The sequence below is a fragment of the Halichoerus grypus genome, chromosome 6 (genome assembly GCF_964656455.1).
Source record: "Halichoerus grypus chromosome 6, mHalGry1.hap1.1, whole genome shotgun sequence".
In the NCBI taxonomy this organism is placed as follows: domain Eukaryota; kingdom Metazoa; phylum Chordata; class Mammalia; order Carnivora; family Phocidae; genus Halichoerus; species Halichoerus grypus.
The window spans coordinates 6,430,873-6,456,836 of record NC_135717.1 but is presented as its reverse complement, the minus strand read 5'-3'; the positions used below and the strand labels follow the sequence as shown (position 1 = coordinate 6,456,836).

The window sequence follows — 25,964 nt, the reverse complement described above, 5'->3', positions numbered from 1 at the left end:
AATAAATAAAATCTTTAAAAAAAAAAAAAAAGAATAATGAGAATAATAAATATCACCTATATGGCATTTTCCAAGTCACATAAAATCTTTTCACGCCAACACCTTCTCATTCACACTGTATGCCTTTTCCACACCAAAGGGCCACAGCTACATCCACTTAACACATACAATTTGAGCTCGAGTGACAATTCTGTACCAGGTACTACATTCTAGGCACTGGGGATATATCAGCAAACAAAACAAAGGTTCTACTTTCATGCAGCTGGTGTTCCAGGGCAATGGGAGGAGAACAGAAAAAAAAAAAAAAAAAGAGAGAGAGAGAGAGAACAAGTATACATAAAATATGTCAGAAAGCTCTAAGTGCCATAAAGAAAAACATATCCAGGTCGGGGACTAGCAATTGATAAGGAGAGTAATTGTGGCAGGGTTGTACTTCAAGTGTCCGTTGCAGAGAAACAAACCACCCAAACTTAGTGGCTTAAAATAACAGCAATCATTGAAGCATCTGGCTGACTTAGTCAATGGAGCACGTGACTCTTAATCTAAGGGTCATGAGGTCAAGCCCCATGTTGGGCGAGGAGTCTGCTGAAAATAAAAGTAATAATAAAACAATAAAAAATAAATAATGCCTACTTAACCAGGACTGTTATAGAGTTCAGGCAAATTCTTGTATATAAAATACCTGTAATAAATAGTAAACACTCAATAAAATATTACTTAAAGGAATTTAAAAAAATAACAGCAATCATTTATTTTATCTCTCATCTTTCTGGGAGTGGCTGTGTTGAGCTAGGCAACGCTCCTTCGGGGTCTGTCATGTGGTTGCAGACAAACAGGCTTGGGCTGGAGTTATCCTGAAGGATTCCCCACTCACGTATCTAAGGGTTGATGTTGGCTGTCAGCGAGGACCATAGTTAGGGCTATTGTTGCTGGAGTATCTATGTGTGGCCTGTCTGTGACACGGGCTTCCTCACAGCATGATGGCTCGGTCCCAAGGGCAAGCATCCCAAGCACTGTTTTTCATGACGCAGCCTGAGGAGTAACAGCATCACTGCCTTCATATTTTATTTGTTAAAAGTGAGTCACTATGGCCAGACAATATTCAAGGGGAAAGGAATTAGACCGTAACTCTTGATGGGAAGAATGTCAAAGAATTCGCAGACATGTTTTAAAAATATCACAAGTACTTAGGGAAGATCTCTCAAGACAGAAACTCACGTGAAGAGAGAGATAAAGTCGTAAAAGGTCTTGAGGAAATGGGTTCCAGGCACAGGGAACAAGAGCACAGCCCCTAAGATTAGGGAGCATTCTTGGCATGTTGGCCAAAACACTCCAGAAAGAACTGTTAGCTAAGTAAGGTCTTTGACTTTTACTCCGAGAAGAGAAGCCTTTGGAAAGTTCTGAACAGAGAAGTGAAATAATCTTATTTATATTTTCTAAAGTTCTTTTATGATGAAGAGACTATAGAATGGAAAGAAAAGAAGCGGCTCCCTGCTAAAGTCGTCCAAGAGAGAAGATGGTGGCTCAGACCTGAAAGTGCTGGAGGTAGTAAGAAGCTGCTAGACTGTGTGTGGTTTGAAATAGAACCGACAGAATTTACTGATGGTTTGGATTCGGGGTATGAGAGAGCGGGCTCTAGGCTTTTTGGCCTGAGCAACTGAGGGAATGTAAGATCTATCCACTAAGATGAGAAAAAAAAAAAAGAGGTTTGGATGGTGGAGAGAAAACAAAGAGTTTGAGATGCTTATTTGATCTTCAAGTGGGTAGCTGTATCTGTGAGAACTCACAGTGGAATTCAAAGCCCCCTGGGATCTGGCTTTCCCCTCCCCACCCCGCCCACCCCCCGGCTATGCCACTGAAACAGATCTCACCAATATCACCAATGATTCTCTAACTTGATAAGGCCAGTAGCATTAAACACATTCACACTGTTGTGCAGCCACACCACCATCCATCCACAGAACTCTTCCTTTTCCAAAACTGAAACTTTGCCCCCATCTAACACTAACTCCCCATTCCTTCTGCTCCCGGCACTTGGCAACCACCCTTCTACTTTCTGTCTCTATGAATCTGACTACTCTAGGTACCTCATGTGAGTGGAATCATATAGCACTTGTCCTTTTATTTCACTTAGCACAATGTCTTCAGGTTTCATCTGTGCTGTAGCATGTCAGAATTCCCTCCCTTTTGAAGGCTGAATAACCCATTGTATGGATAAACCACATTTTATCAACTCATCCATTGATGGACACCTGGGTTGCCTCCACCTTTTGACTATTGTGAATAACACTGCTATGAACATGGGTGTACAAATATCTCTGAGTCCCTGCTTTCAATTCTTTAGGGTCTATACCCAGAAGTGGAATTGCTGTGTCATAATGGTAACTCTAGTTCTCATTTTTTGAAGAGCCACCAAACTGTCTTGCAAAGCACTTTTTGCTTTTTTTTTTTTTTTACTTTTTGCATTTTACATTCCCACCAAAAGTATACAAGTTTTCCAATTTCTCCACATCCAAACTAAGAGATAAAAAAAAATTGAGGGGCGCCTGGGTGGCTCAGATGGTTCAGCATCTGCCTTCGGCTTAGGTCATGATCCCAGGGATCTGGGATCAAGCCCCACGTCGGGCTCATTGCTCAGTGCAGAGCCTGCTTCTCCCTCTCCTCTGCCATTCCCTCCACTTGTGCTCTCTGGCTCTGGCTCTCTGTCAAATAAATAAATAAAATCTTTAAAAAAAAAATTGAAATCTCTGTTAAATATCTTCAGTGAAAAGTTGCATGTCTTTGCTATCTATCTCTAGTTGGGGTTAAACTAATTCTTTTTTTCTTTTTTGCTGCTACACTTAGTAAATTAGGAAAGGAAAATGAAACGCAAGAACATAATACATATTGAGTAAAGATCCAATGTTGAGATAAGGTGTCAGTATGTTCTGTATGAACGGAGTTATTCTGACAATGATATGATCTATACAAGTGGTGGTCTAGGAATGGATCTCCCCTTAGTTGGCACTTAGAGTCAACTCCATATAAACATTAAGTTGGGTGGGACAATGGAACAGTTTGGATAAAAGTGTGGAAAGGAAATAGATACTAAAACTGAGAAGAGTGCTCACTTTGACCACACTTATACTAAAACTGGAGCGATACAGAGATTAGCATGGCCCCTGTGCAAGGATGACATGCACATTCGTGAAGCATTCTATATTTTTGTATGGAATCACTGAATCACTAGATTATACAACTGAAACTAATATAACACTGTATGCTAACTCACTGGAATTAAAATTAAATTAAATACTGAGAAAAGATCCAGTGGGGTGAGAAGGATAAGAATTATTATTTTTGCTATCTTTGCATAATAATGGCGTGAGCCAAGCTACTCATGCTGTTTGACAAGGTCCAAGTATGGGGGACGATCCTGAAAACAGGAGACTCCACAGCTGGCTCCTGCTATTCTCTTTCATTTCGTTTACGGCAATCTTTATAATTGTGGGAATATTTCCGGGGTTTCATGATAAAGTGACTACTCATCTTAGTTACACCTATCTAAGCAATCATAATGAAACTAATTCCAGGAAGAATTAGTTTCTATAGAACAAAATAACAAGACGGTCACGCTCTGTCTAGCACCTTTCTCTTTGCGTACTGTTTTTTAGTTTTAGCGAAAGCCAATAAGCAGAAATCAATAAAGGTCATGTTAATCATTACAAAGGAAAAATGAAAGAAGGCTATGGCTGTAATCCAGAAAATGATCTAAGATTTGGAAAAACAAAAATATCCTAACATATATATAAAGTTCCTCCGAGGCTGTCAGGAGGAGATGCTTGCAACCTGATCCTATGTCTGTGTCTCCTCATTGGTCGACGCCGTCCTTTCCTATGAGAGACCCACCCCAGCTGGAGCTGGACTCTGGCATAATAAAGCATACATGCCCTTTGTGATGGCTTCTCCCAACAAAGTGATAGCCAAATCTACAAATGGCCTTGCACTCACTCTTCCCCTCCCTTATCTTCCTCCCCCTTACCTTCTTTTTCCTTCAACAAATCAAGACATCCCTTTACTTTAGTCAGGCACAAAAGAATGACATCTTAAGATATTTTACTAAGAATCCAAGGTAAAATAAGAGGAAATAACACCTCATTCAAAAGAAGGCAAAAGGAAAGGGGTTTTTTCTTGAATAGACATCTGAACTATCTAGAATCCAGTCTACTGTTGAACTCGACTTCTGGACTGGGACTGATTCCCAGTTGCAAAAGCTGTGCTCTTTCCCAAACTCTCCTATATCATTTCAGTGGTCTCCCCATCAATGCCCTTGATACCCTCCAAGTCCTCTTCTATAGTTATGTAGAACAAAGATCTACCAGTTTACATAAAAGGATACTGTTAAAGATCTTTCACAGATACAGATCTCAGAACTTACAGATATGGTTCCATTGAAGAGTTCCTAACAAACCCTCTGTGACACTCAGACTCTCCCAGCTACGTCACACCTACTTTGCTGTGCTGTCCACATCCAGCCCAGCACCTAGTCAGGGATAAGCACAACCTCATCTACATCAGAATTCAAGCATTTTTCCATTGAGCTGCACCCTTGGGACACCCAAAAGAAAGTGCTTCAGCCTCCTCACCCATTATGGGGACATAAAAGTGGAGTAAAGCAATGGCAACCAAGAAAATTGGGGAGGGACGGCCACCACGGATTCACTGAAGAAATCTTTCTTTTTTTTCTTTTTTTTTTTTTTTTTTAAAGATTTTATTTATTTATTTGACAGAGAGAGACACAGCGAGAGAGGGAACACAAGCAGGGGGAGTGGGAGAGGGAGAAGCAGGCTTCCCGCGGAGCAGGGAGCCCGATGCGGGGCTCGATCCCAGGACCCTGGGATCATGACCTGAGCCGAAGGCAGACGCTTAACGACTGAGCCACCCAGGCGCCCCAAGAAATCTTTCTTAAGCACATTTATTAAGCTGGGCATTACAGTGAGCCCTGAGACAGAGTGAATGGACTTCTGACAAATAAAAAAAAAATCAAAATCAAAGTATTTTTCTTGGGAGAGATCAGGATGTAAGTATCCTGTATTGTTGAAGAGATTCACATGTTATGGCTACAACCTGAAAGGAGTAAAATAACACTTTGCTGTGGAAAGTCATGCCTTGCTGTTCCTTCTTAGGGCCGTATCTGCTTTGGGCTGGTGGGGGTAAACTTCAGGATCTGTTCCAGTGTTTGAATGGGTGTTCTGGTGAAGCCGCATGTTTCCCACAATGGAGCTATCATTCCTGAGATTTATGTGATTATCACCTGAGGGGCTGCGTAAAATGAAGATTCCCTGTGGACATCCACAAATACATTTTAAACAAGTTCCCCAGGTGATTTTGATGTTAAGTGATACTGTGTTAAGTAATACTGTGAGAATCTCTGTTGAAAAGCATTATTAAAAGACAAATTGAGGCATATTAAAAATGTTAAGAGTTTGAGCAAAAATCAATTCCCATCAGACAGTACCAAACCAGAAGTGGCTAGCAGCCCTCCACCCACGGGAGGTAGCGGCCAGACACTTATAAACATAGGAAGCAAAGCAAAGAAACTATTTCATTGGCTATAGCTTAAAGTTGCCTTATAGGGGAAAGCCTATGGATATTTGTGGTTGTTTGCCCTTATGTTTCAATTCCTTAACTTTGAGGCATTGACCGACTTAGGTTTGGGGTTGTTTATGTAGGCTGCCAAGGCATTAGTACTACCTGTTTAATGGCCTTCTTGTTTAAGTAATTTAATAGCATGAAGGACAAAATCTCAATCTGGAATATCCTAAGGATAGTTTTCACCTTAAGTATTAAGTATGTCAGGGACTTGCCAACTCCACTACCAGCAAAGGTGTGAATACGGCTCATGGCTCAGCAAGCTGACAGAACTTGTTTTACTGAGTGTTGACTACCACCCAGAGGCAGCAATTTTCTCTGCAGGATCACGGAAAGCAAGGGAAATTCCCTCCTTCAATAAGACAGTGGAGCTGGATCGCTCGCTTCTAAATCTGATACATTGGATCTTTTGAGTCAGATGCCATTATTCCATGAGTAAATGATCTTCTAGAGTCCAACCCCACACGATCTAGTTACCTCTCCTACTGCTCCCCTGAGCCTCCTGAAGTATAAAGTACTTCAGTGTAGAGGTATGATAAGCGCCAGGTGGGATTTACCAGAGAGGCATTTGGGTCATTTTTGGAGTCAGGGAGGGCAGAGAAGCTAGGGAACAGTAAGGACACTGGAATGTTGTGGGTCTCTAGGGGTAGCAGCTCCTGCTGATTTAATAGTGCATGAAGACACTGGATGTGGGCTGGAGCTGAGGTCCTCTGAGGTTTGCTAGGGCCTGGGGTTAGGGGAGTTTTCAGATGTATACCTATAGTCACTGGGTGGTACATAAACTCTATCACACACTAGACGTGTCAAGCGAATGCCTTTTGGGTACCTAATTCCCAGCATATCAGCTAAATCTAAAAAACAAAACAAAAAAACACAAAAAAACTAGGCTTTCTGAAGACCAGTCCCCAACATCTAACAGCCCTTCTGTTATTTCATATTCAACAATTCTAAAATTAGACTCATTTTTCCCTTTTAATTCATTGCTGCTCAAACCAGTTAACCCAGTTAACCCTCCAGATTTCATTTATTTGACCATCAATTTTGCCCTGCTATAGAGGTCTGTTCATAGGCACCAAGTAAGATACAAATTGTGAAATAATTCCAAAACACTGTGAGACTAAATGCCACCGGGATACCTGTACATTTGTATTAACCAGAACATGCATTAATTACCAAAGATGCTCCCTGAAGCAATGGGCTAAAACCAGCAGATTTGGGGAAAATGATCCCTCATTTGGAGCAGAAGGTATACGCCTACACAAAACCAAGCCCAGGGATGAAGACACTGAAAACAGGACTTTCCATAAAGGAAGCTGCCACACGAAAGGTCTTCCTTCAGTCACTGCAGGAAGGAGCCTTGGTCAACCACACGCATAGTGGAAAAAGCATGGGAATGAATCTGCAGCTCTTGTGCAAGATGAGGTATGATCAATTCAGCGCATCTCATTAGCTATACGCTGTGTCACCCTCCTGCTCCCACCTCAGGGCCATTATCACTGGACAAGGACTTGCTACCCTTTTCTTCCCACCTTCATAACTAGTAAATCCCGTCGGGTTTTTTTTTTTAATTTTAAATTCTTATAATAAAATAATTTAAAGCTTACAGGAAAAGTTGCAAAAACAATAGTGCAAAATACCCATATATCCTTTACCCAGGTTCATTTATCATTAACATTTTTACCTTCTTTTCTTCCCTCCTCCTCTGCCCTGCTTCCACCTCCCCTCTGTGTATATATATATGTGTGTATGTATATATTTGTGTATGTACACACATGACAGTCCTTTATCCTTAAATACTCGTGTGTATTTCCTAAGAACAGAGATATTCTCTTGCATCGCAACATAGTTATCAATGCTAGTACTTTTTTTTTTTTTTAAGATTTTATTTATTTATTTGAGACCGAGAGAATGAGAGAGAGAGAGAGAGCACATGAGAGGGGGGAGGGTCAGAGGGAGAAGCAGGCTCTCTGCCGAGCAGGAAGCCCGATGCGGGACTCGATCCAGGGACTCCAGGATCATGACCTGAGCCGAAGGCAGTCGCTTAACCAACTGAGCCACCCAGGCGCCCTCAATGCTAGTACTTTTAACATCAATACAATAATTTTATCTAATCTAGATCCATATTCCAATTGTGAAAACTGAACCAATAATGTTTTTTAAAGCTGCACAACACTACATTGTGTGGACGTGGCATAGTTTTTTCAATCGCCTATTCTGGATATTTATGCAGCTTCCAACATTTTTGCGGTTAGTAAGAAGGCTGTAATGAATAATGTTCTGCATATGTATTTTCATATTATTAGAGATGCCTCTTTAAACCCACCCATAATTTTGTAAGATACTGCTAAATTCTCCTCCGCATGAGGTTGCACTGTTTTGCATGCCATCAGCAACACATAGGAATTCCAGTTTCCCCACAAACTCATTGACAGCACATACTGTCAAGCTTTGGAATTTTGGCCAATCGGATGGGAAAAAAATCTCTCAGTATAGTTTTATTGGAATTTAAGTGAAGGTCAACATCTTTGAATATGCTTACTAGCCATTTTCATATCTTTTTTATGAAGTCAAGTTTGTCAGTTTTTCAATGGGATTGTTTCATTCGGTTTTTTTTTTTTTTTAAAAAGTTCTCCACGTATTAGAAATATTAGAATTTTGTGTTATGTTGCAATTTCTTTCTCCCAACCTGTCATTTGTCTTTGTTTATTGTTTTTGCCATTCAGAAGTTCTTAAAATTTTTATGTAGGAATGCATCAATCTTTTTTTTATGCCTCTGGATCCTCAGTCCTAGACTTAAAATCTTTCCCTGAACCCGCGTTTTAGAGGAATTCACATCCACGGTGTTTTCTGGTACTTGGATTCTTTCATTTTTCACATTTGGATTCCTGATTCATTTGGAGTTTATTCTTGAATGTGATGTGAGAAATAGGTCATTTTTATCTTTCTCCAAATCACTGTCCAATTATCCCAATGAGACTTCTTAAAAAAGGGAGGCTCAGTCCATTCAGCATCTGTCATCAGCTTGGGTCATAATCTCGGGGTCCTGGGATGGAGCACCAGCTTTGGGGCTCCCTGCTCAGCAGGGAGACTTCTCCCTCTCCCTCTGCCCCTCCCCCTGCTCCTTCTCTCTCTCTCAAATAAATAAAATCATTAGCCATCAGGGAAATTCAAATCAAAACCACACTGAGATATCACCTTACACCAGTTAGAACAGCAAAAATTGACAAGGCAAGAAACAACAATTGTTGGAGAGGTTGTGGAGAAAGGGGAACCCTCTTACACTGTTGGTGGGAACGCAAGTTGGTAGAGACACTTCGGAAAACAGTGTGGAGGTTCCTCAAAAAGTTAAAAATAGAGCTACCCTATGACCCAACAATTGCACTATTGGGTATTTACCCCAAAGATACAGATGTAGTGAAAAGAAGGGCCACATGCACCCCAATGTTCATAGCAGCAATGTCCACGATAGCCAAACTGTGGAAAGAGCCAAGATGCCCTTCAACAGACGAATGGATAAAGATGTGGTCCATATATACAATGGAATATTACTCAGCCATCAGAAAGGATGAATACCCAACTTTTACATCAACATGGATGGGACTGGAGGAGATTATGCTAAGTGAAATAGGTCAAGAGAAAGAAAGTCACTTATCATATGGTTTCACTTATTTGTGGAACCTAAGGAATAGCATGGAGGACATTAGGAGAAGAAGGGGAAAATGAAGGGGGAGAAATCAGAGGGAGAGATGAACCATGAGAGACTATGGACTCCGGGAAACAAACTGAGGGGAAGGGTGTGGGGGGATGGGTGAGCCCAGCGATGGGTATTAAGGAGGGCACATATTGCATGGAGCACTGGGTGTTATACACAATGAATCATGGAACACATCAAAAACTAATGATGTACTGTACGGTGACGAACATAAATAAATAAATAAATAAATAAATAATCTTTTTAAAAAATAAAATAAGTAAATAATAAATAAATAAATCTCTGCCCAGAGATTTGAGATTCCATCTTTAATACACACTAGATTTCTGTACAGAGCCGGGGCTATTCTCAACGTTTTCTGTTATCCCATTGGTCTATTCATGCACAAGTCCCACACTGTTTTACCTGCTGGGGTTTTTCCCCAACACTTATTTCCCATTCCTTCCATCAGTGCCTCAGTCCGGCAGCAGGAACCCTTCGAAATAAAGGCTGGAAAAACCTCGTGAGTATTGAAGTACAGTTAATCAGGCTGCAGGTAAGATTCATGCCATACCTTTTGAAAAGCAAATGTTAAAGTAATAACTCCCCAGGACAGACCTTGGGCCGAAAGTTATCTGGTTTTATCGCCACCCAAAGGATAAGGAGGGGTTTCTCTTACAAAGGTCATACCCCCTTGGCACTCTTCATTATCACATGCAGCCAGCCCTGAAAGTGCACATTATAGTTGGGTGAAGAAACTGCAGACACCAAATCACACATGATGAAGGCTATAAACAAAGTGACCAAATATCCCCGTTTGTCCTGGAGTCCCACTTTACAATACTATCCTGGCATAATTAATAGCACTTCCCTTCACTGTCAAAGGAGCAGGAAATGTATGAGATGAGCTTGCAACATCTTGTCATACCAGAAAGCAAAGAAGCTACCAAAGATGATTTAGGGTTATGTCAAAAGGAATCAGGAGCCAAGCTGAAAAGGTACTGACCAAAGGTGAAATGATCTGAGCATCAATAAGAAGAACTGCAGCAGACTGGTTTAAATCCATGAATGCACTTTGAAAAAATAATTGATCAGTTACAGGAAGCAAAACAACCAGATCATTATTGTGAAAACAGGCAAAAGGAAGAACCAAGCATTTTCTTTTCTGTATGAACTGTAACTAAAAGTAATCTATTAGTTAATGAGGGGAAATTTCTGATACAAGAATCCCAGTTAATAAACGAAGAATCATTTATAGAATTAATGAAATAAATAGATCTAGGCTCCTAACATCATATATAAACAACCAGACATGCCACCATCTCTAATGTGTTCTTGCCAAAATATGAGAAGTGAATCTTGTTACACCTCTAGACTTGTAAGTTTTTAGTTAATACAGAGGGCAGAGAACTATATTAAATAATATCATAGGTATGCAAACAGCAAAATTCAAAGACAAGAAATTCTACAGGATAAATAATGCAGTTGTTTCAATGAATGAATTTCAAGAGAAAAAATAGGAACTATAAATTATAAGACTTAGAAGACAAAGCAACGAATTGCAACTTATGGATCTTATTTGGACCATAACTCAAATAAGCTTTTAAAAAAGTACGTGGTTGGGGCACCTGGGTGGCTCAGTTGTTAAGCGTCTGCCTTCGGCTCAGGTCATGATCCCAGGGTCCTGGGATCGAGCCCCGCATAAGGCTCTCTGCTCAGCAGGAAGCCTGCTTCTCCCTCTCCACTCGCCCTGCTTGTGTTCCCTCTCGCTGTGTCTCTCTGTGTCAAATAAATAAAATCTTTAAATAAATAAATAAATAAAATTAAAAGTACGTGGTTTTTAAGAAAACATTAATTACAAATTAAGGAATTATTCACTTTTATTGGTATGATAATAGTATTGTGGGTTTTCTTTTTCGAAGAGTTCTTACCTTTCAGAGGTACACACTTAAATATTTATAGACAACATTTGGGAGTCGTTTCAAAATACTTCAGTAGGGATGGAAGACAGGGAAGAGGGGGTAGAAAAAAAACAAGATTGGCTATGACTTTATGATGGGTAAAGCCAAATAACACATGGGGATTCATTATATATGTTTGAAATTTTCTATTAAAAAAAATTTCTAAATAGAAAAACAGAGAAAACAAAATACTTAACATTTGAATAAGTAACAAAAATATTACTAAAACTCCATGGAAATATTTTTTCTTTTGAGGCTTTTTCGAGGCATCATCCATAAATTTTGGTCTCAAAGCAGATAGGGGAACCTAAAAGAAAAAGCCAGCAAGGCCTAGCTCCTACCAAAGCTTCTCTGAAGAGATTCCAACTGGCTGAAAACCCGAAGTCCTATTTGGCTAAGGATATGATCAAAGAGAATCTCTAAATTTAATTCAGGTAAACAGAAAGACCATTGATGAGCTACTCCCAGCCTGTAGCAGCCCCAGACTCCTTGACTAGTTTTGGAATATGGACCTCCTAGAGAAGGCCAAACTCAGGCCACATCAGCCCCAGGTCCTACAGACCACAAGCCAGAGACTTAGGGAAAGCCTTCCCCTGGGTTTGGCTGCAAGGTGGCTGTAAGCTTAGCCAAGCTTGTCTGGGAAGTGGGAAAAAAGAGCTGATTTTACATCTGGACCTCAACATTGCTAAGTAGCAGCAACCTAGTGTCTCAGACAGTGCATGACATCTCAGATACACTTATGCCCTGGCTACTGCAGGCTCATAGGGACAGCTGAGAGGCCAGGAAGTCATCTGCTAAATTAAAATGAAACATCATGGCTATCTACCATGGCTATCTAAGAAACATGTGATAAAATAATGTGTTTCAAAGTAGACTGAGTAATGAAACTCTTTGTGTTGAAGTCATCATTTATCTTATTTACAATGAAAAAATGGGGAGAAAAATACTCAGGAAAAGAATCTAATATTAAAAGGCACCATAAAGGACACCTGGATGGCTCAGTCAGGCATCTACCTTCGGCTCAGGTCATGATCCCGGGATTCTGGGATCAGCCACCATCGGGCTCCCCCTGCTCAGTAGGAAGTCTGTTTCTGCTTCTCCCTCTCCCTCTGACCTTCCCCCTTGCTCGTGCTCCCATGCGTGCGCACTCTCTCAAATAAACTTTTTAAAAAATAAATCAATAAAAATAAAAACAAAAGGCACCACAAGACAAATCACATCTTGTAATTATAGTACTCAGACTCTCTCACTCAGCAGCCAGCATTCGAAGGCACAGCACTACAACAATACTGCTGTGTGGTCCACATTCATTACACAGAATTTTAAGCAGAAAGGAAACTCTTTAGTGATGGCAAAATAAGAAAGCATGAACAGTTACAAATACTATACCTTCTCATTATTATGTATTTTTAAATGCCTACAAACATCTTTATTTTTCCTGAATTGGCACTCATGCAAAACAGATCACTACCACCTCATCATCCATAGTTGGCGACCAAGATCCTCTCAGATGACAAGGCTCTAGATGTACCAACAGAGACTATTTAGTAACAAGGGGTAGGTGGCGAATGCATTTCAAGGCAAGACACTGACAGGACCAAGAACAAAGGCGCAGATCCCAGATCCAGTGTTTATGGGAGTATCCACGGGTTCCACCTTAGGTGGTTCTGAAGATCAAATATATTCACTAAAATGTAAGCTCTACAAGGTCAAGGATCTTTTCCCCCTATTTCATTCACTGATGTATGGCGAACACCTAGCTGAGTTCCTGTTGGGCCTCAACAAATATGTGTGGAATGCATAACGAATAGAAAAAAAGGCATCTTATATACTGTAAAATGCCATCAAATATAAGGTATTAATACCAGTTCATCTTTTGGATTCATTTAATCAGATCTTTATATAGAACTGAATGTTTTTTAAAATACTTTCATGTTTATTCAGTGATCAATAACAAAATATTAATTTCCTAATGGATAGGTGAACAGTTGTTACAGTACAAGGAATAATGGGGAAACTTTACAGATGAGGGTACAATGGTACAGAGACAAAGGGGGTTACAAATAAAGTAAAATCAACAAAGCTGCCTGAGAGATCCCAACTGGGGAGGGAAAGATCCAGGCACCTGAGCAGCAGGGCAGAACGAGTGAGCACCAGAAGACTATCCTCTCACACAGCACTTAGCACAAACATAACTTAGAACGCCTGGAGTTATTAATGGTTCTGTGTGTTTCCATTGCTAAATCACAAGCTCCGGGAGGCTCAGATCTCATGTGTCTTGTTCACCACTGTGTTCCCAGCACCAGGCACAGAGTAGCTGTTCAATAAATATTTGTTAAATGGAAAAGAAGGAAGGCAAAGTCTGAACTAAGGATCTTGCAGGTAGATACAGCCCTCATAAAAATGAGGTTTAAGCTTCCAACATGGGAGAAAATTTTGCTTTAACTACCAGACTTGCTCAAGAGGCGGATATGAACATTCCACCAAAGGAGGCTCTGAAATTCAGGATATCCTTTCCCCAAAAGACGGTGAGAAACTGTTCACATCACTTGGATAAAAGACATGAGGAGCTGTGCTCTCTGGAAACTCAAAATAAATCAGGCCTTTCCCTGGTTCTGTTTTCAACAAATAGAAGGAAAATGGGTCAAAGTGCCTTTCCGCACCCCATCACTCTTCAGCCCCCACTTCAAAGCCCTTCAGTGAGTAAAGACGAATGCATCCTCCAATGAGGTCTCCCTCCATTTGTGGTCCTGAAAGGTCCTGCACCTTCCAGGACGTTCCATTTACAAAAAAGGTGCATTTCAGCATGGCACCCTTACTGCACCAGGGTCTCCTGGCGATGCTGAGTTTTCTGGTGCCGATTGAGGATGGACCTCTGGTTGAAGCTCCTCCCGCAGGCAGGACAGTGGTAGGGCTTTTCCCCAGTATGGATCCTCTGGTGTCTGACCAGCCGCTCCCCTTTACTGAACCGCTTCCCACACACCTGGCACCCATACGGCTTCTCGCCTGTGTGGGCTCGCCGGTGCACAGCCAGGTTTGCGTTCCTGCTGAAGCTCTTGCCGCACTCACAGGTGTAGGGCTTTTCCCCCGTGTGAGTTCTCCGATGCACCTGCAGATGCTGCCTCCGGCTGAAGCTTTTCCAGCAGTCACCACACTTGTAGGGCTTCTCCCCCGTGTGACTCCTCTGGTGGACCTCAAGGTGGTGCCTCTGGCTGAAGGTTTTCCAGCACTCACTGCACACATAGGGTCTCTTTCCCAGGTGTGTTCTCTGGTGCTTCATGAGGTACTCTCTCAAGGTGAACCCCTTCCCACACTCGACGCACCCATAGGATTTCTCTTCTTCATGAGTTCTCTGGTGTCTGACAAGATTTGAGCTCCGACTGAAGCCTTTTCCACACTCGGGGCACTGAAAGGGCTTCCAGAAGGAGCTGTGGGTCTTGAGGTCATCCGGCAGGGGTATGACGCCATGCTGAGGAGGCGACGGCCCTGGCATGTTTCCCACAGAACTACTGGGCTCCTGCTCACAGCTTCTTCCAAGCTCAGGGCTCTGAAGCGTGGCTTCCCCAAACCTCTCTGACGTCACCCGAGCAAGCGCCCCCTTGAGGTCTGCCTGCTGGGTTTTAGACTCCTTTTCCTTGCTCCCAATGCCTACAGGACAAAGGAGATACAGGCTGATTCTACAGCAATGATGAAAGTAAATTTATACGTTAGAATCTGGCTCCTAAGGTATCCCCCTAACAATTCCTTCTTTTTCCCTTTGACTGACAACCTCAATACAGTTTCCTTTCACTGACTCTAAAACCAAACTTTGCTCTACTTCTCTCCATCTCTGTTATTGACTGAATGTTTGTGTCCCCAACCCCCCAAATTCATAGGTTGAAGCCCTATGCCCTAATGTGATGCTATCAGGAGATGGGGTGTTTGAGAAGTAATAAGGTACAGTCATAAGGGTGGAGCCCCCCAAATGGGATTAGTGTCCTTATAAGAAAAGGAAGAGAAACCAGAGCGCTTTGCACACACAGGTCATGTGAGCATGATTCCTCATGATAGGATTACTGCCCTTGTGAAGAGGCAGAGACACAAGATGGATCCCTCCATTGTCTGCCATGTGAAGACACAGTGAGGTGGCAGCCAGGTGCAAGCGAGGAAGAGGGTGTTCTCCAGACACTGAATCTACAGGAACCTTCATCTTGAACTTCCAGAACTCTGAGAAATAAATGTCTGTTGTTTAATCCACACAGTCTATAATATTCTATTATAGCAACCCGAGCTAAGACAATCTCTGTACCTTTTTACAGAATAGTCTGCCAAGTTTTAACAACCACTCACTTAACGTTCTACTAACTCGGACTTTCATTTACTTCTAAATCTAACTCAATGATTTCCTTGAAGAAAGCAACCCTGCTTGCTCTCTTCAGCGAATATATACTGAATTAGCACTTTGCTTATCCTGTACTTATTTACACACAATCTTGTTGAAAATGCTATTTTACATTCATCAAGGTGTTCTGCCTTCCCTAGAGATTACCAACCTATTCCAGGGATGGTGAACTACTTGGAGTTCTCCATATCCTCCCTACACTTGCTCAGCAAGTGGTCCCTGCTCACGCTGCTCCCTCCGCCTAACCAGGTTTTATCAATCTGGGTCTCCTGGGAGCCTGGCATAGGCTTACTGGCTGCTGGATGAATGAACAAACCCACTCTGTCACTGACTTCTACCAGACTGAAATGCCCGTGAATGCTACTGAAATGCCTCAAGCTGTCTAGATGTCCTTCCTCTGATCCCTCTTTCATTCTCTCTAAATTAACACAATTATTTACAGAAGAACAGGAGGAAGGCGAAAAAAAGGGAAGGCTCTAGGGAGCAAAATAGCCAAGACAGAAAAAAAGAGAAACAAGGGGCACCTTGCTGGCTCAGTCCATGAAGCATGCAACTCTTAATCTCAGATTGTAAATTCGCGCCCCAGATTGGGTATATAGATTACTTAAAAATAAAATTTTTAAAAAAAGAAAGAGAGAGAGACAACAAGCAGCACTTAAGGATGGAAAGGGTCCTTTCAGGTGACGCTGTTAAAATGCAAAAAGAAAAACATCACATGCCTCCTGACCTAAACAAAGATGAAGGACTCTCACCTCTGACGGATTCTTTTGTAAATTTCCCAGGAAAGTAAAACTGCACAAAACATTAACTATAGAGTTCAAAGAATTTTCATAATGAACACAACCATGTAAACAGCATCCAGCTCAAGAAACATTACCAGCATCCAGAAAGCCCTCTCCCATGCCCTCCAGTGACTATATCCTGCCCCCCTTGGCAAACATGCTATCCAGACTTTTATCACCATAAAGTGCTTTTGCCTGGTCTTGAACTTTATGCATTGGATTCACACATTGTTTATGGCTGCTTCTGCTCATTATTATGCTTTTAAGATTCACCCACATTGTGGAACATAGCTATAATTACACTATGTTCTTTTTTGTTAGTGTATGGTATTAGTTTCCAGTTTTGAGGTGTTATGAATAGTAAAACTGAAACTAAATGTAAAGCACAAGCCTTACCTAGACTCTGAGGAGATATGAGTATGTGCTAGGTATTACATATCATGGAATTCTGGTGTCTCAGGCCCAATCCTACACAGCTGTCAATGCAGGAGCCACACATTCATGGGACTAAATCCCAGGATGATCTGAAGGTTGAGACAGCCATTACACAGTATGCGTGGGAAACGGACCTCAGCCCACCAAGACAGCATAAACACTTAGGGAAGTGCTTAGGTTTTTTGAAACAATGGGAAGAGGACAAACATACAGCCAGACTCTCTAGCAGAGTCAGAATGGCCAAGGGCATGTAAAAACCCTCTAGCAATAGGAGCGCAGAATCTTCCAGCACACAGCAGCGTTGGTGGCAGAATTTTGTCCCTGAGGGGAACCAAGGTGCTGGAATGCTAATACCACCATCTGGGGCACACTGCAGGAGCTCCTGCGCTGCACAGTTATGTCCGAGGGTTTCCACGTCCTCTGCCATTACAGAAGTCTTACATCTTTTATAACGTATGTTGGCAGCCTTTGACCACTCACATCACTGCCATGGCATGACAACCCTACCTGGACCCAGTTCTCCTAAGTCCCTCCTCTAGTGTCCCTTACACTACTCCATAACGACCATTATTACATACACTTGGGCTCTTCATCCGAGCTGCTAAGATTGTAGAGGCAAGGACCTTTAAGACTTCATAGTCACCAGAATGTTGGTCACATAGCAAGTGCCAAATAAATATTTTGGGGTGATAAATAAATGAATGTTGACTGACTCATAAAGAAATAATATTTGTAGAGCTAATAAAAATATCTAACACTACTATATTCGCCAAACATTAATCCTCACAATGCCATGAGATTTCCCATTTTGCAACTGAGAAACCAGAGTCCTAAAAAGGTCACCTGTGGTGTCCAAGGTCACAATCAGTAAGTGATGGAGCCAGGATGGATTCTCATGTGCTAAAGGCAGTATAGTGATACTCTCACTCATCCCTCAACATGTTTCAAGATGAAAATCGGCCAGATGGGGTGGGGTCAGTAGATGAGCAGTCAGTACATAACTTAGAAAGTTATGAAAGGAAAAGAAGCAGAGGGAACAAAGGAGAGGGCCATTCCCAACCACGTTTCTTTTCCTCCCTCCCTCCAACCCGCAGATATTCCTCTCCACTCTGGCAGTCCCTAGCCCCCTCCTCCCGGGCTTTCCCACCAGGGCCTCTCCTTGTACTTCCCTGGGCTCGCTCTTCCCTCCTCTCTTGCTGCTCCTCCTCCTGTGGGCTTTTCATTTGCATCGTGGTCTCGCCCTTCCAGCTCCAACCCCAGGTAAAACCTGGCCACCACCTGAGACAGGCCCAGCCCAGGCTCTGCTCGCTCTGTGACATGGGAGCACATGGACCTCTCCGGTTTCTAACATCTTTCTGTCCATCCTCCTGCCATCCTCTGTACACACACCTCGTGCTCCGAAGGCTTCCCTGCCATTAGTCCTGCCCCAACACAAAACTGCTAAGGTGGGGCCAGCACCCAGAGGGCACTCAATAAATCCCTACTGAATGAACAAGATCAGAGGATCATTTTTTGCCGCTCTTTTGCTCTCGAGCCTGGGTACTCTTCGGTCACAGACAGAGTAGGTGCTCCAGGAATCCTAATGACCGACCTGTCTCATCACAGCCTGGTGTTTTCTTGCCCCCTTGTCCACTCCTCTCCTGAAAGGAAAGCACATGGCCAGCTCCTTAAACCTGGATCCACGCTCTTTCCTTGGACCCATTTACTCATTTTCTTTTGTCAGTAGTACCAGGTTCTGAAATCTGGGGCAAGGGCAAGAACCCTGACCTGGTCTAGCTAAAACTTTGGGCAAGGTTTATGCCTATGTCATTTCCTATTCCTGTTTTCAAAATTCCAAAATTTCAAAATTCCTCAGTTTCTTACCTTTGGGATGGAAACAGTCTTACCTGAAGCTGAGACCCCACAGTCCCGGGGTTCCACGTATTCCCCAAAGCAGTCTATCTGGGCTGGAGTCACATGCCTCCACTCCTCCTCGGGGAAGGCCAGGGCCATATCTTTAAATGGCCCCAACCCCTGAAACAATAGGAAATTGCTATAGATAGAAAAATAATCCTAAGGTAGGAAGAGTCTAAAAGCAGAAGACAACAGGGGACAACACTCTAGGGAAGAATGGAGCAAGAAAACCGAAGGAACTGAAGTCGTTAGTGGTCTGGGGGGCAGAAAGGCCTACCTCTCGACAGTTAATGACAGGGGAGTAATGGATTCATCTGAGCCACTGTATTTCCGAGACTTTGCTGCAGACACCGAGCTTATACCCTCACAACCACAAAACCCAATTCCCATTTTTCAAGTGCCTCCATTCAAGCCTCAGAGCAGATCCACTCATCTAAAACTGATTTTCCCTCAGAGGTAAGTAAATATTTGGGCAGGCCTTGTCTTTTTTTTTTTTTTTTAAGATTTTTTTATTTATTTGACAGAGAGAGACACAGTGAGAGAGGGAACACAAGCAGGGGGAGTGGGAGAGGAAGAAGCAGGCTTCCCACCGAGCAGGGAGCCTGATGCGGGGCTTGAACCCAGGACCCTGGGATCATGACCTGAGCCGAAGGCAGACACTTAACAACTGAGCCACCCAGGCGCCCCCGGGCAGGCCTTGTCTTAAGAACAATGTTGTGTTAAAATAAATTCAGTATCATTCAACACCATGAAGAACTATTACAGGAGAAGGGGAGGGTCTGGCAAAATTAAAACATGTTGTCATCCTTTATCTCCATCCTGGGAAAACAGGAATAGGAAATGACACAGGCATAAACCTTGCCCAAAGTTTTAGTTAGACCAGCCTTGATTCATTTTTTTTTCCTGCCAAATGACAGCTTTCCTTCTACAAGAACTCTTCACTTTAAAACCACTGTCCCCTTCAGAAAGGTGCCATGCTGGAAATCCCCCACCTCCCTGGTAACAGCACCCAGTGGACATGGCAAGAGTGCCCCATCTGTGCTCTTTTCCCCCATCTGTGGCAGGCAAAGAAGTGCAAACAAAGCCAAAACTCCTGGTGTAGCCAGGATAGGGGCCAGTGGGACCACTCTGCTCAGTGCTCCAGGGAGTCCCGAACCCTGAGTCAGCTACCTTCTTGCTGATGTGGGAGAAGGAGGGTTCAGAGGAAGAGTAGCAGCAGAAGTATCCATAAAGGCTATCTGCAAAGGGTTACTGACCAACTGCCACAGCCTAGATCAAGCCTAGGGGGTTTCTATCAATAAGGTCGTCTTCTTCCTCACAATTAAAAGAGTAATCCTGAGTCAAGCAAAAAAAAAAAAAAAAAAAAAGTCACAGAGCAATAAAAATGAGTGTACTGAGCCTTATTGACCCTAAGGGTCCAGGCATAAGGCTCAACTCAAGTTAACTGAGGATGATAAAGTGGAGAAAACAAAACTGTCATATCCATCAGAACAAGAAAGGTACTTAGTTGTGCAGAGAAACCTTAGGGAAAGTGAACTCATTCAAAACAATGTCATGGTCCCCAGAAGGGCAGAGGTACAGCTCACCTGGGATCCAGCTGTAAGGAACCCAGCTGCCATCTCTTGGTCCCTGGTGTTCACTGGAGGGAGGCCAGGACCAGCCTGAAGAACTGGCAGAGCTAAGCAAAGGGAAAAAAGCATGAGAAAGATTAGCACGGTCTTGCAGTTAGCTTGTTCAAAGGTGTCCACTGCCTGACAAATAGAACCCTAAGAACCTTAAGGAGACTCCATACAGATGGGGTTTGGGTACAGCCTACCCTGTTCTCAACCAAGAAGACAATCCCAACCCAATATGCCCTGCCCCTTGAAGACCAGCCATGCTCCCTGGTCACACTCTGGAAATAACCCCCTTTGAGATTCAGTAACACAATGAAGTCACATATTACTTTTAGGGATATGGTTTGTCTGCCCACTTAAAAAATATCTCTACATGTCACCTGCATATTCCAGGAGGTTTCTAGAAAGGGATGTGAGGGAAAAGAGAAGAAAAGAAATGGTAAGAGAGCATAATCCCAGGTATCCCCTACAGAAATCAGAGAGTCAAGATATAGAAAACAATTTCACTTCATCTGTTTCCTACTGAAGTCAAGGAAGTAACCAGGAAAACTCGTAATTACAGCCCACAGGTCACTTAATTTATCAATTGCTGGGCTTGTAAAGGACAGAGTCACAAAGCAGAGTTTTCTGTGTCCTTACTTCTTTACTGTTTGCATCTTACCCTGCTCCTGAAAGGCTTGGGTCCCAGCTCCAGGATCCTGACTGAGTTGCTCCTCAGTGCCTTGGTCTAGGCCTTGAACTCCTTCTCCATGGGGCATCCCCCACTCGGGCTTGATCTCCACTGGCCCCAGGTGGACACCTGGTTCCCAAGGGCCTCTGCCAAGTGCTGTCTCCTGTTGTTCTCCCTGCACGTGGCATGGAACCTAAGGACAGTCCCCAACACCTATTAGAATGAGGCCTGGGTGAGGGATTTGAATTAAAACCTAAAAAGAGAACCAAGAAAACAACTATTCCAGCTGCAAAGGAGGGGAAGAAAAAGCTGGCTAGGTTCTTCCCCAGGATGTCAGTGGGAAGGTGAAAAAGAGGCTAACCTCTCTTTATCAGGCTCTATGCAACTGTTATGTGTCCATGCCATTTTGTAAGGGTCCCTTTGGCCTGACCGAATTCCACCATGAATAATATCACAGAGAGGCTAAATATTGTTTGGTTGAGAACTTTAGCCCAAAACACTCCCTACTAGGAAAAAAATCCCCCAATTATAAATGCTAAAAGTAAAAAATACAAACCTTGATTCCGTAGTGAATTAGCTAGTGAGAAAAACTTGCTCTAAAAATAGCAAGAAAAATCAGGACAACTCACATTGAGACACAGTCACAAAAACAGGCCCTTTTTGGTCTACTTTAAAGCTCCTGGGTTGGGAGTAAATAAAACAATTCTTAGGATTATGGAGGAAGTCAGGGGTAACTACAGTAGGAAAAGGAAGAATGAAGTGAAGAAAGATGGTTACTTGCAAGCAAAACAGTTATGTTAAGTCCTGCTCTCTTCTTTCCCAGCCAACAATCAGGTGACTGTACCAAAGAGTCACAGACACGTTGCCAAAGTCCCAAGGAAGCATCTGAGATGCAACTGCCTGGTATCACCAGAACACCACCACAGAATCGCTAATGTGAGCCACTTGAGCACTGTGCAGACCATGCTTCTTAGTAAGAATATTCACCCAAGTGGAATTCTCTGTATTCCCACATGCATCTCTGCCCAAAGAGGAATGAGTCTATGAGGGACCTTAAAACTGGTCACAACTGCCTTCTTTAGGCCTGAGGCTCACAAGGGAAATATGGCCAGGCCTCTGTCCTGATGACCAAAAGGGAAGCTAACAGCCCTTCTACAGGCCCTGCAGCTTCCCTGAGAATGACTTTTCTTCCTGAAAACTCCACTGCCCTCCAAACAGTACCTCAGGGAGTCTGGGAGCAGATGAAGGAGACTGTATACCTCATCTACTCCCACTGCTTCCTCAAACTTTTCAATTCTTTAAATCTCCCCTTCCCACACCAATGAAACAAGACCCAGATACCCCCTTCTCACCCACCGCCTTGGCCTCCAATGTTCTCTCTGTGAAGTCCTCCACCATGGCCACAAGAGCCTTGCCACTCTCCAGGCCATGCTCCCGAATCCAGGCATAGAACTCCCGTGGCAGGATGGTCAGGAACTGCTCCAGCACCAGCAACTCCATGATCTGCTCCTTGGTGTGCAGCTCAGGCCTCAGCCACTGGCGACAGAGTTCCTGGAGTTCCCTGAGGGCTTCCTGAGGACCAGCTGCCTCCTGGTAGCGGAACTGCCGAAACCTCAGACGAAAAGTCTCCGGACTAGGGTCCTCCCTTCCCCTGCCCCATGGCAACTCTTTCTCTAGCTTTACCACAGGAACACCCATCTGCTGCTGAGGGTCTTCTGCCATCCTTGGACGCTCCTTAAGCATCTTCACACCCCTCCCAGAAGACTGAAGGTCTGTTGGGAAGACCAGACAAACAAAAATGGCAGCAAAAATGAGACAAAGGAAAAGTCAGTCCATCCCAGTTCTGTGTCTACATCAATGGATATTCTGCTAGAGAACATGACAATTACTTTCAAAAGACTGAACATATACCCTGAAAATCACGTCAATTCAATTCAGTAAATATATGTTAACTAGCTAGTATGTGCAAAAAAAATGTATGGGGTTTACTTTATACCCACAAACACTGCAGGATCTCATTAGGGAGATAACACTAAAATCAGAGAATATAAAATAGGTTATAATTAGATCAGTCACACGGGCCTACTCTTCCAAAGGTATAATACACCTTCAATAAATACATATGCCAGACCTGCAGAAACTAGAAATATAACACAGATTGGGTGCCTGGGTGGCTCAGTTGGTTGAGCATCTGCTTTTGGCTTGGGTCATGATCTTGGGGCCCTGGGATCAAGCCCCACATCTGGCTCTCTGCTCAGCGGGGAGTCTGCTTCTCCCTCTCCCTCTGTGCTCTCTCTCTCTCTCTCTTGCTCTCTCTCAAACAAAGAAATAAAATCCTTAAAAAAAAAAAAAAAAGGAAATATAATACAGAACAAAACAAACAAGGCACTTACCCTTTGATACTTATATACTAGTGCAGCAGACAAAAAATATATAAGCAAATAAAATTATAAATGGAGATAAGCTCTAGAAAGCAAACAGGTAGGGTGCTCTATTAATGGAGGATGAACAACTTGAAGAACGATTTTCTGAAAAGATGACATGTAGGCTGAAACCCAAAGAATGAGAATGAGCCAGTCATTCAGATTTTTCCAGGCACAAGGATTGAGGCCAGAAATTACTCTGTGTATCTGAGAACAAGCCAAAGTGCAGTATGGCTTCTGCAGAGTTAAGTGAGGGACAGAGCTACATGAGAAGAGGTAGCAGAAGCAGGCAGAACCAGATTATCCAGGAACTGGGACACACTAAAAATTACGGCTTAACCTTACTTTGGCGGGAAGCCACCTGTTTTACGAAGGTCATTTTGCCTGTGCTGTGTCAACGGACTATAGATTAGAGGGGATAAGAAGGGAAGCAGCACTTACAGTGGTCCAAGCAGGAGAGGCTCGGGATGGTGGCAAAGCAGGCAGAGTCAAGACATATTTTGGAGGTAAAACCAATAGACTTGCCAGTGGCTTGGATGTGACCGTGTGCTCAGCCTAAAGAAAACAACAGAGTGACACATATGTCATCATAATTGATCAAAAGATTTTTAACTTGTGGGGTGCCTGGATGGCTCAGTCGGTTAAGGGCAGACTCTTGATTTCCCTCAGGTCACGATCTCAGGGTCCTGGGATCCAGCCCTGCTTTGTGTTCCGCGCTCAATATGGAGTCCGCTTCAGGATTCTCTCCTTCTCCCTCTGCCCCTCCGCCCCCTGCTCTTTCTCTCAAATAAAAAAAAATTTTTTTTACAGATTTTTAACTTGTGTAGGCTCTACCAGTTAGAAAGCCTTTGAACATACACTCTCATTTAATACTTAATAACCATTCTGTATAAGGAGTATTACCCCCCCCCCCCCCCCCCACTTTTCAAAACGAAGAAACTGGAGATGGAAGAGATTAGTGACCAAGGTCCGCAGCCCAAAGGATATGGCACAGATAAGCCACAGGGGGAGCCAAAAGGAGAGAAAGGTGAATGTCGTTCAAGTACTCATGAATAAAGAAGGGGCTTACACTAGACTGGAGGATGAGTACTATTTAATTTCATGCCGGATTCAGGTTGGGGGTGCAGGGTAGGCTGGGGAGACAGACCTGGGAGTCCAATGTGGGGAAGGGGCTCAGTTTTTAGAGGAGGGAAAGATCAATCTTAATGCCACAGAGAATAAACTGGCAGGAGGTACTTCCGAAGCTCCTACTTAATATGCTATTGGGTGTTCGTGTACTTATATACCCTTCTTAAACCTATTTTACATTTTCAGTCGATTCATTTTCTCCGCTGCACCAACTGAGATTTCTCTTCCGTGACTTCCCAGCTGCGGCATTTATTCACTCCCCTGTTGCACTGAGGGCACTACAGCGCAGATGTTTACCAATGTGTCTCCGACTACCAGATTCCCTGAAGGCGCGAAAGGTCCTCACTCATCTTTCATCCCTGGCACTTGACGAAGAGAAGGCTTAAAGAGAAGCCATTCTTTACGTGAGGGTCCCACGTCTTGCTCTAAAATGGCTACTTTCAATTTTGTGAGAGATCCGCGCTGGTTCCAGGTCTCGAGTTCGTGGACGCCCCCGAGGCTGAGGCAACCCTGGCCGGGCCGGCCCAACCCCGCTCCCACCTGAGCCCCCGCGTCCCGCCCCGCCATGGCCTCCGTGCCGCGGAAGGCAGCTCTGGGGAGACGCGCCGCCCGCTACCTCAGCCCCGCCGCCGCCACCGCCACCGCCACCGCAGCGGCCCGCAGCGGCCCCGAAGCCCGGCCCGCCGCCGCCTCCGCCTCGACCCAACCACCCCAACCCGCCTCTCACCCGCGGTCCCCAGCAGCGCCGGCCTGGCCCGAGCCCTCAGCGGACCGGAAGTGGGCCGCGGACGCTGTCAGACAGGTGCGTGAGGAAAGAGCCCCTTCCGCTTCTTCTCTAGGAGTCCCGGAGGTCGGTGTGTCTCTATGGTCGCTGGTCCCCTGGGCCTGTTCCGGGAGACAGGGCGCCTCTTCCCAGGCGAACTCGTCCCCTAGAGGCTCGCGGTCCTCGCGATCGTGAGGCCCTTTGGCGCCTCTGTGTTTTTGTATCTGCTTTCCCTCCGTGAGAAGGTCCCTCCAGACATACTCCTGGACACGAAGCCTGTGTCAATGGGCTTTAGAGTCCAGTCGGTCAACACGTGCTTATTCCGCGCTTTTTGTACTTTGTGCAAGGCGCAGGGGCCGAGGGTGACAGAGGGAAGCACCGAATGCTATAGGTTCGCATAAGAGGGGCCTCCACCCGAGTAGTTGGGAGGAGGGAGTCAGGGAAGGCTTCCTGGAGGAGCCGGCACCTCAGCTCAGATTTGAAGGGTGGACCTTTTAAAAAGTGAGGTGAGTGTCCCTAGTGAGTGTGGAGGGATTGACCTCATTCCCACACCACGCAGGCCACTTGAGCAGACGGTTAAACTAAGTATG

At 43.9% G+C, this 25,964-nt stretch overlaps 1 protein-coding gene and 1 non-coding gene across 3 annotated transcripts; one reads left to right on the top strand and one right to left on the bottom strand.

The window, feature by feature from the left end:
* Positions 1-3,102: 3,102 nt before the first annotated feature.
* Positions 3,103-3,206, top strand: LOC118518231 (U6 spliceosomal RNA). The gene has a single exon (XR_004908531.1). It is a non-coding gene; the product is annotated as a U6 spliceosomal RNA (small nuclear RNA).
* A 9,990-nt stretch (positions 3,207-13,196) lies between these two features.
* On the bottom strand, positions 13,197-25,394 carry ZSCAN25 (zinc finger and SCAN domain containing 25). 2 transcript variants are annotated; one of them, XM_036064811.2, is made up of 7 exons: positions 25,339-25,394; positions 23,925-24,038; positions 22,417-22,832; positions 21,052-21,253; positions 20,361-20,452; positions 18,768-18,894; positions 13,197-14,931 (listed from the first exon to the last, which is right to left on the bottom strand). In XM_036064811.2, the coding sequence occupies exons 3-7, from the start codon at positions 22,801-22,803 to the stop codon at positions 14,099-14,101; spliced, it is 1,641 nt and encodes a 546-aa protein (XP_035920704.1). In that variant the 5' UTR covers positions 22,804-22,832; positions 23,925-24,038; positions 25,339-25,394; the 3' UTR covers positions 13,197-14,098. The 2 variants fall into 2 exon arrangements, with proteins under 2 accessions (XP_035920704.1, XP_077930499.1); XM_078074373.1 differs by having other exon boundaries at positions 14,789-15,489.
* Positions 25,395-25,964: the final 570 nt, after the last annotated feature.

What these genes read in the sequence shown, in the direction of transcription:
- ZSCAN25 (XM_036064811.2), bottom strand. Translation starts at nt 22,803, where the DNA reads ATGCTTAAGGAGCGTCCAAGGATGGCAGAAGACCCTCAGCAGCAGATG. An exon ending in GAACATTGGAGGCCAAGGCG is followed by an intron (nt 21,254 to 22,416) that starts GTGGGTGAGAAG and finishes GACTGTCCTTAG; the next exon opens with GTTCCATGCCACGTGCAGGG. An exon ending in TCCTTACAGCTGGATCCCAG is followed by an intron (nt 18,895 to 20,360) that starts GTGAGCTGTACC and finishes CTATTGTTTCAG; the next exon opens with GGGTTGGGGCCATTTAAAGA.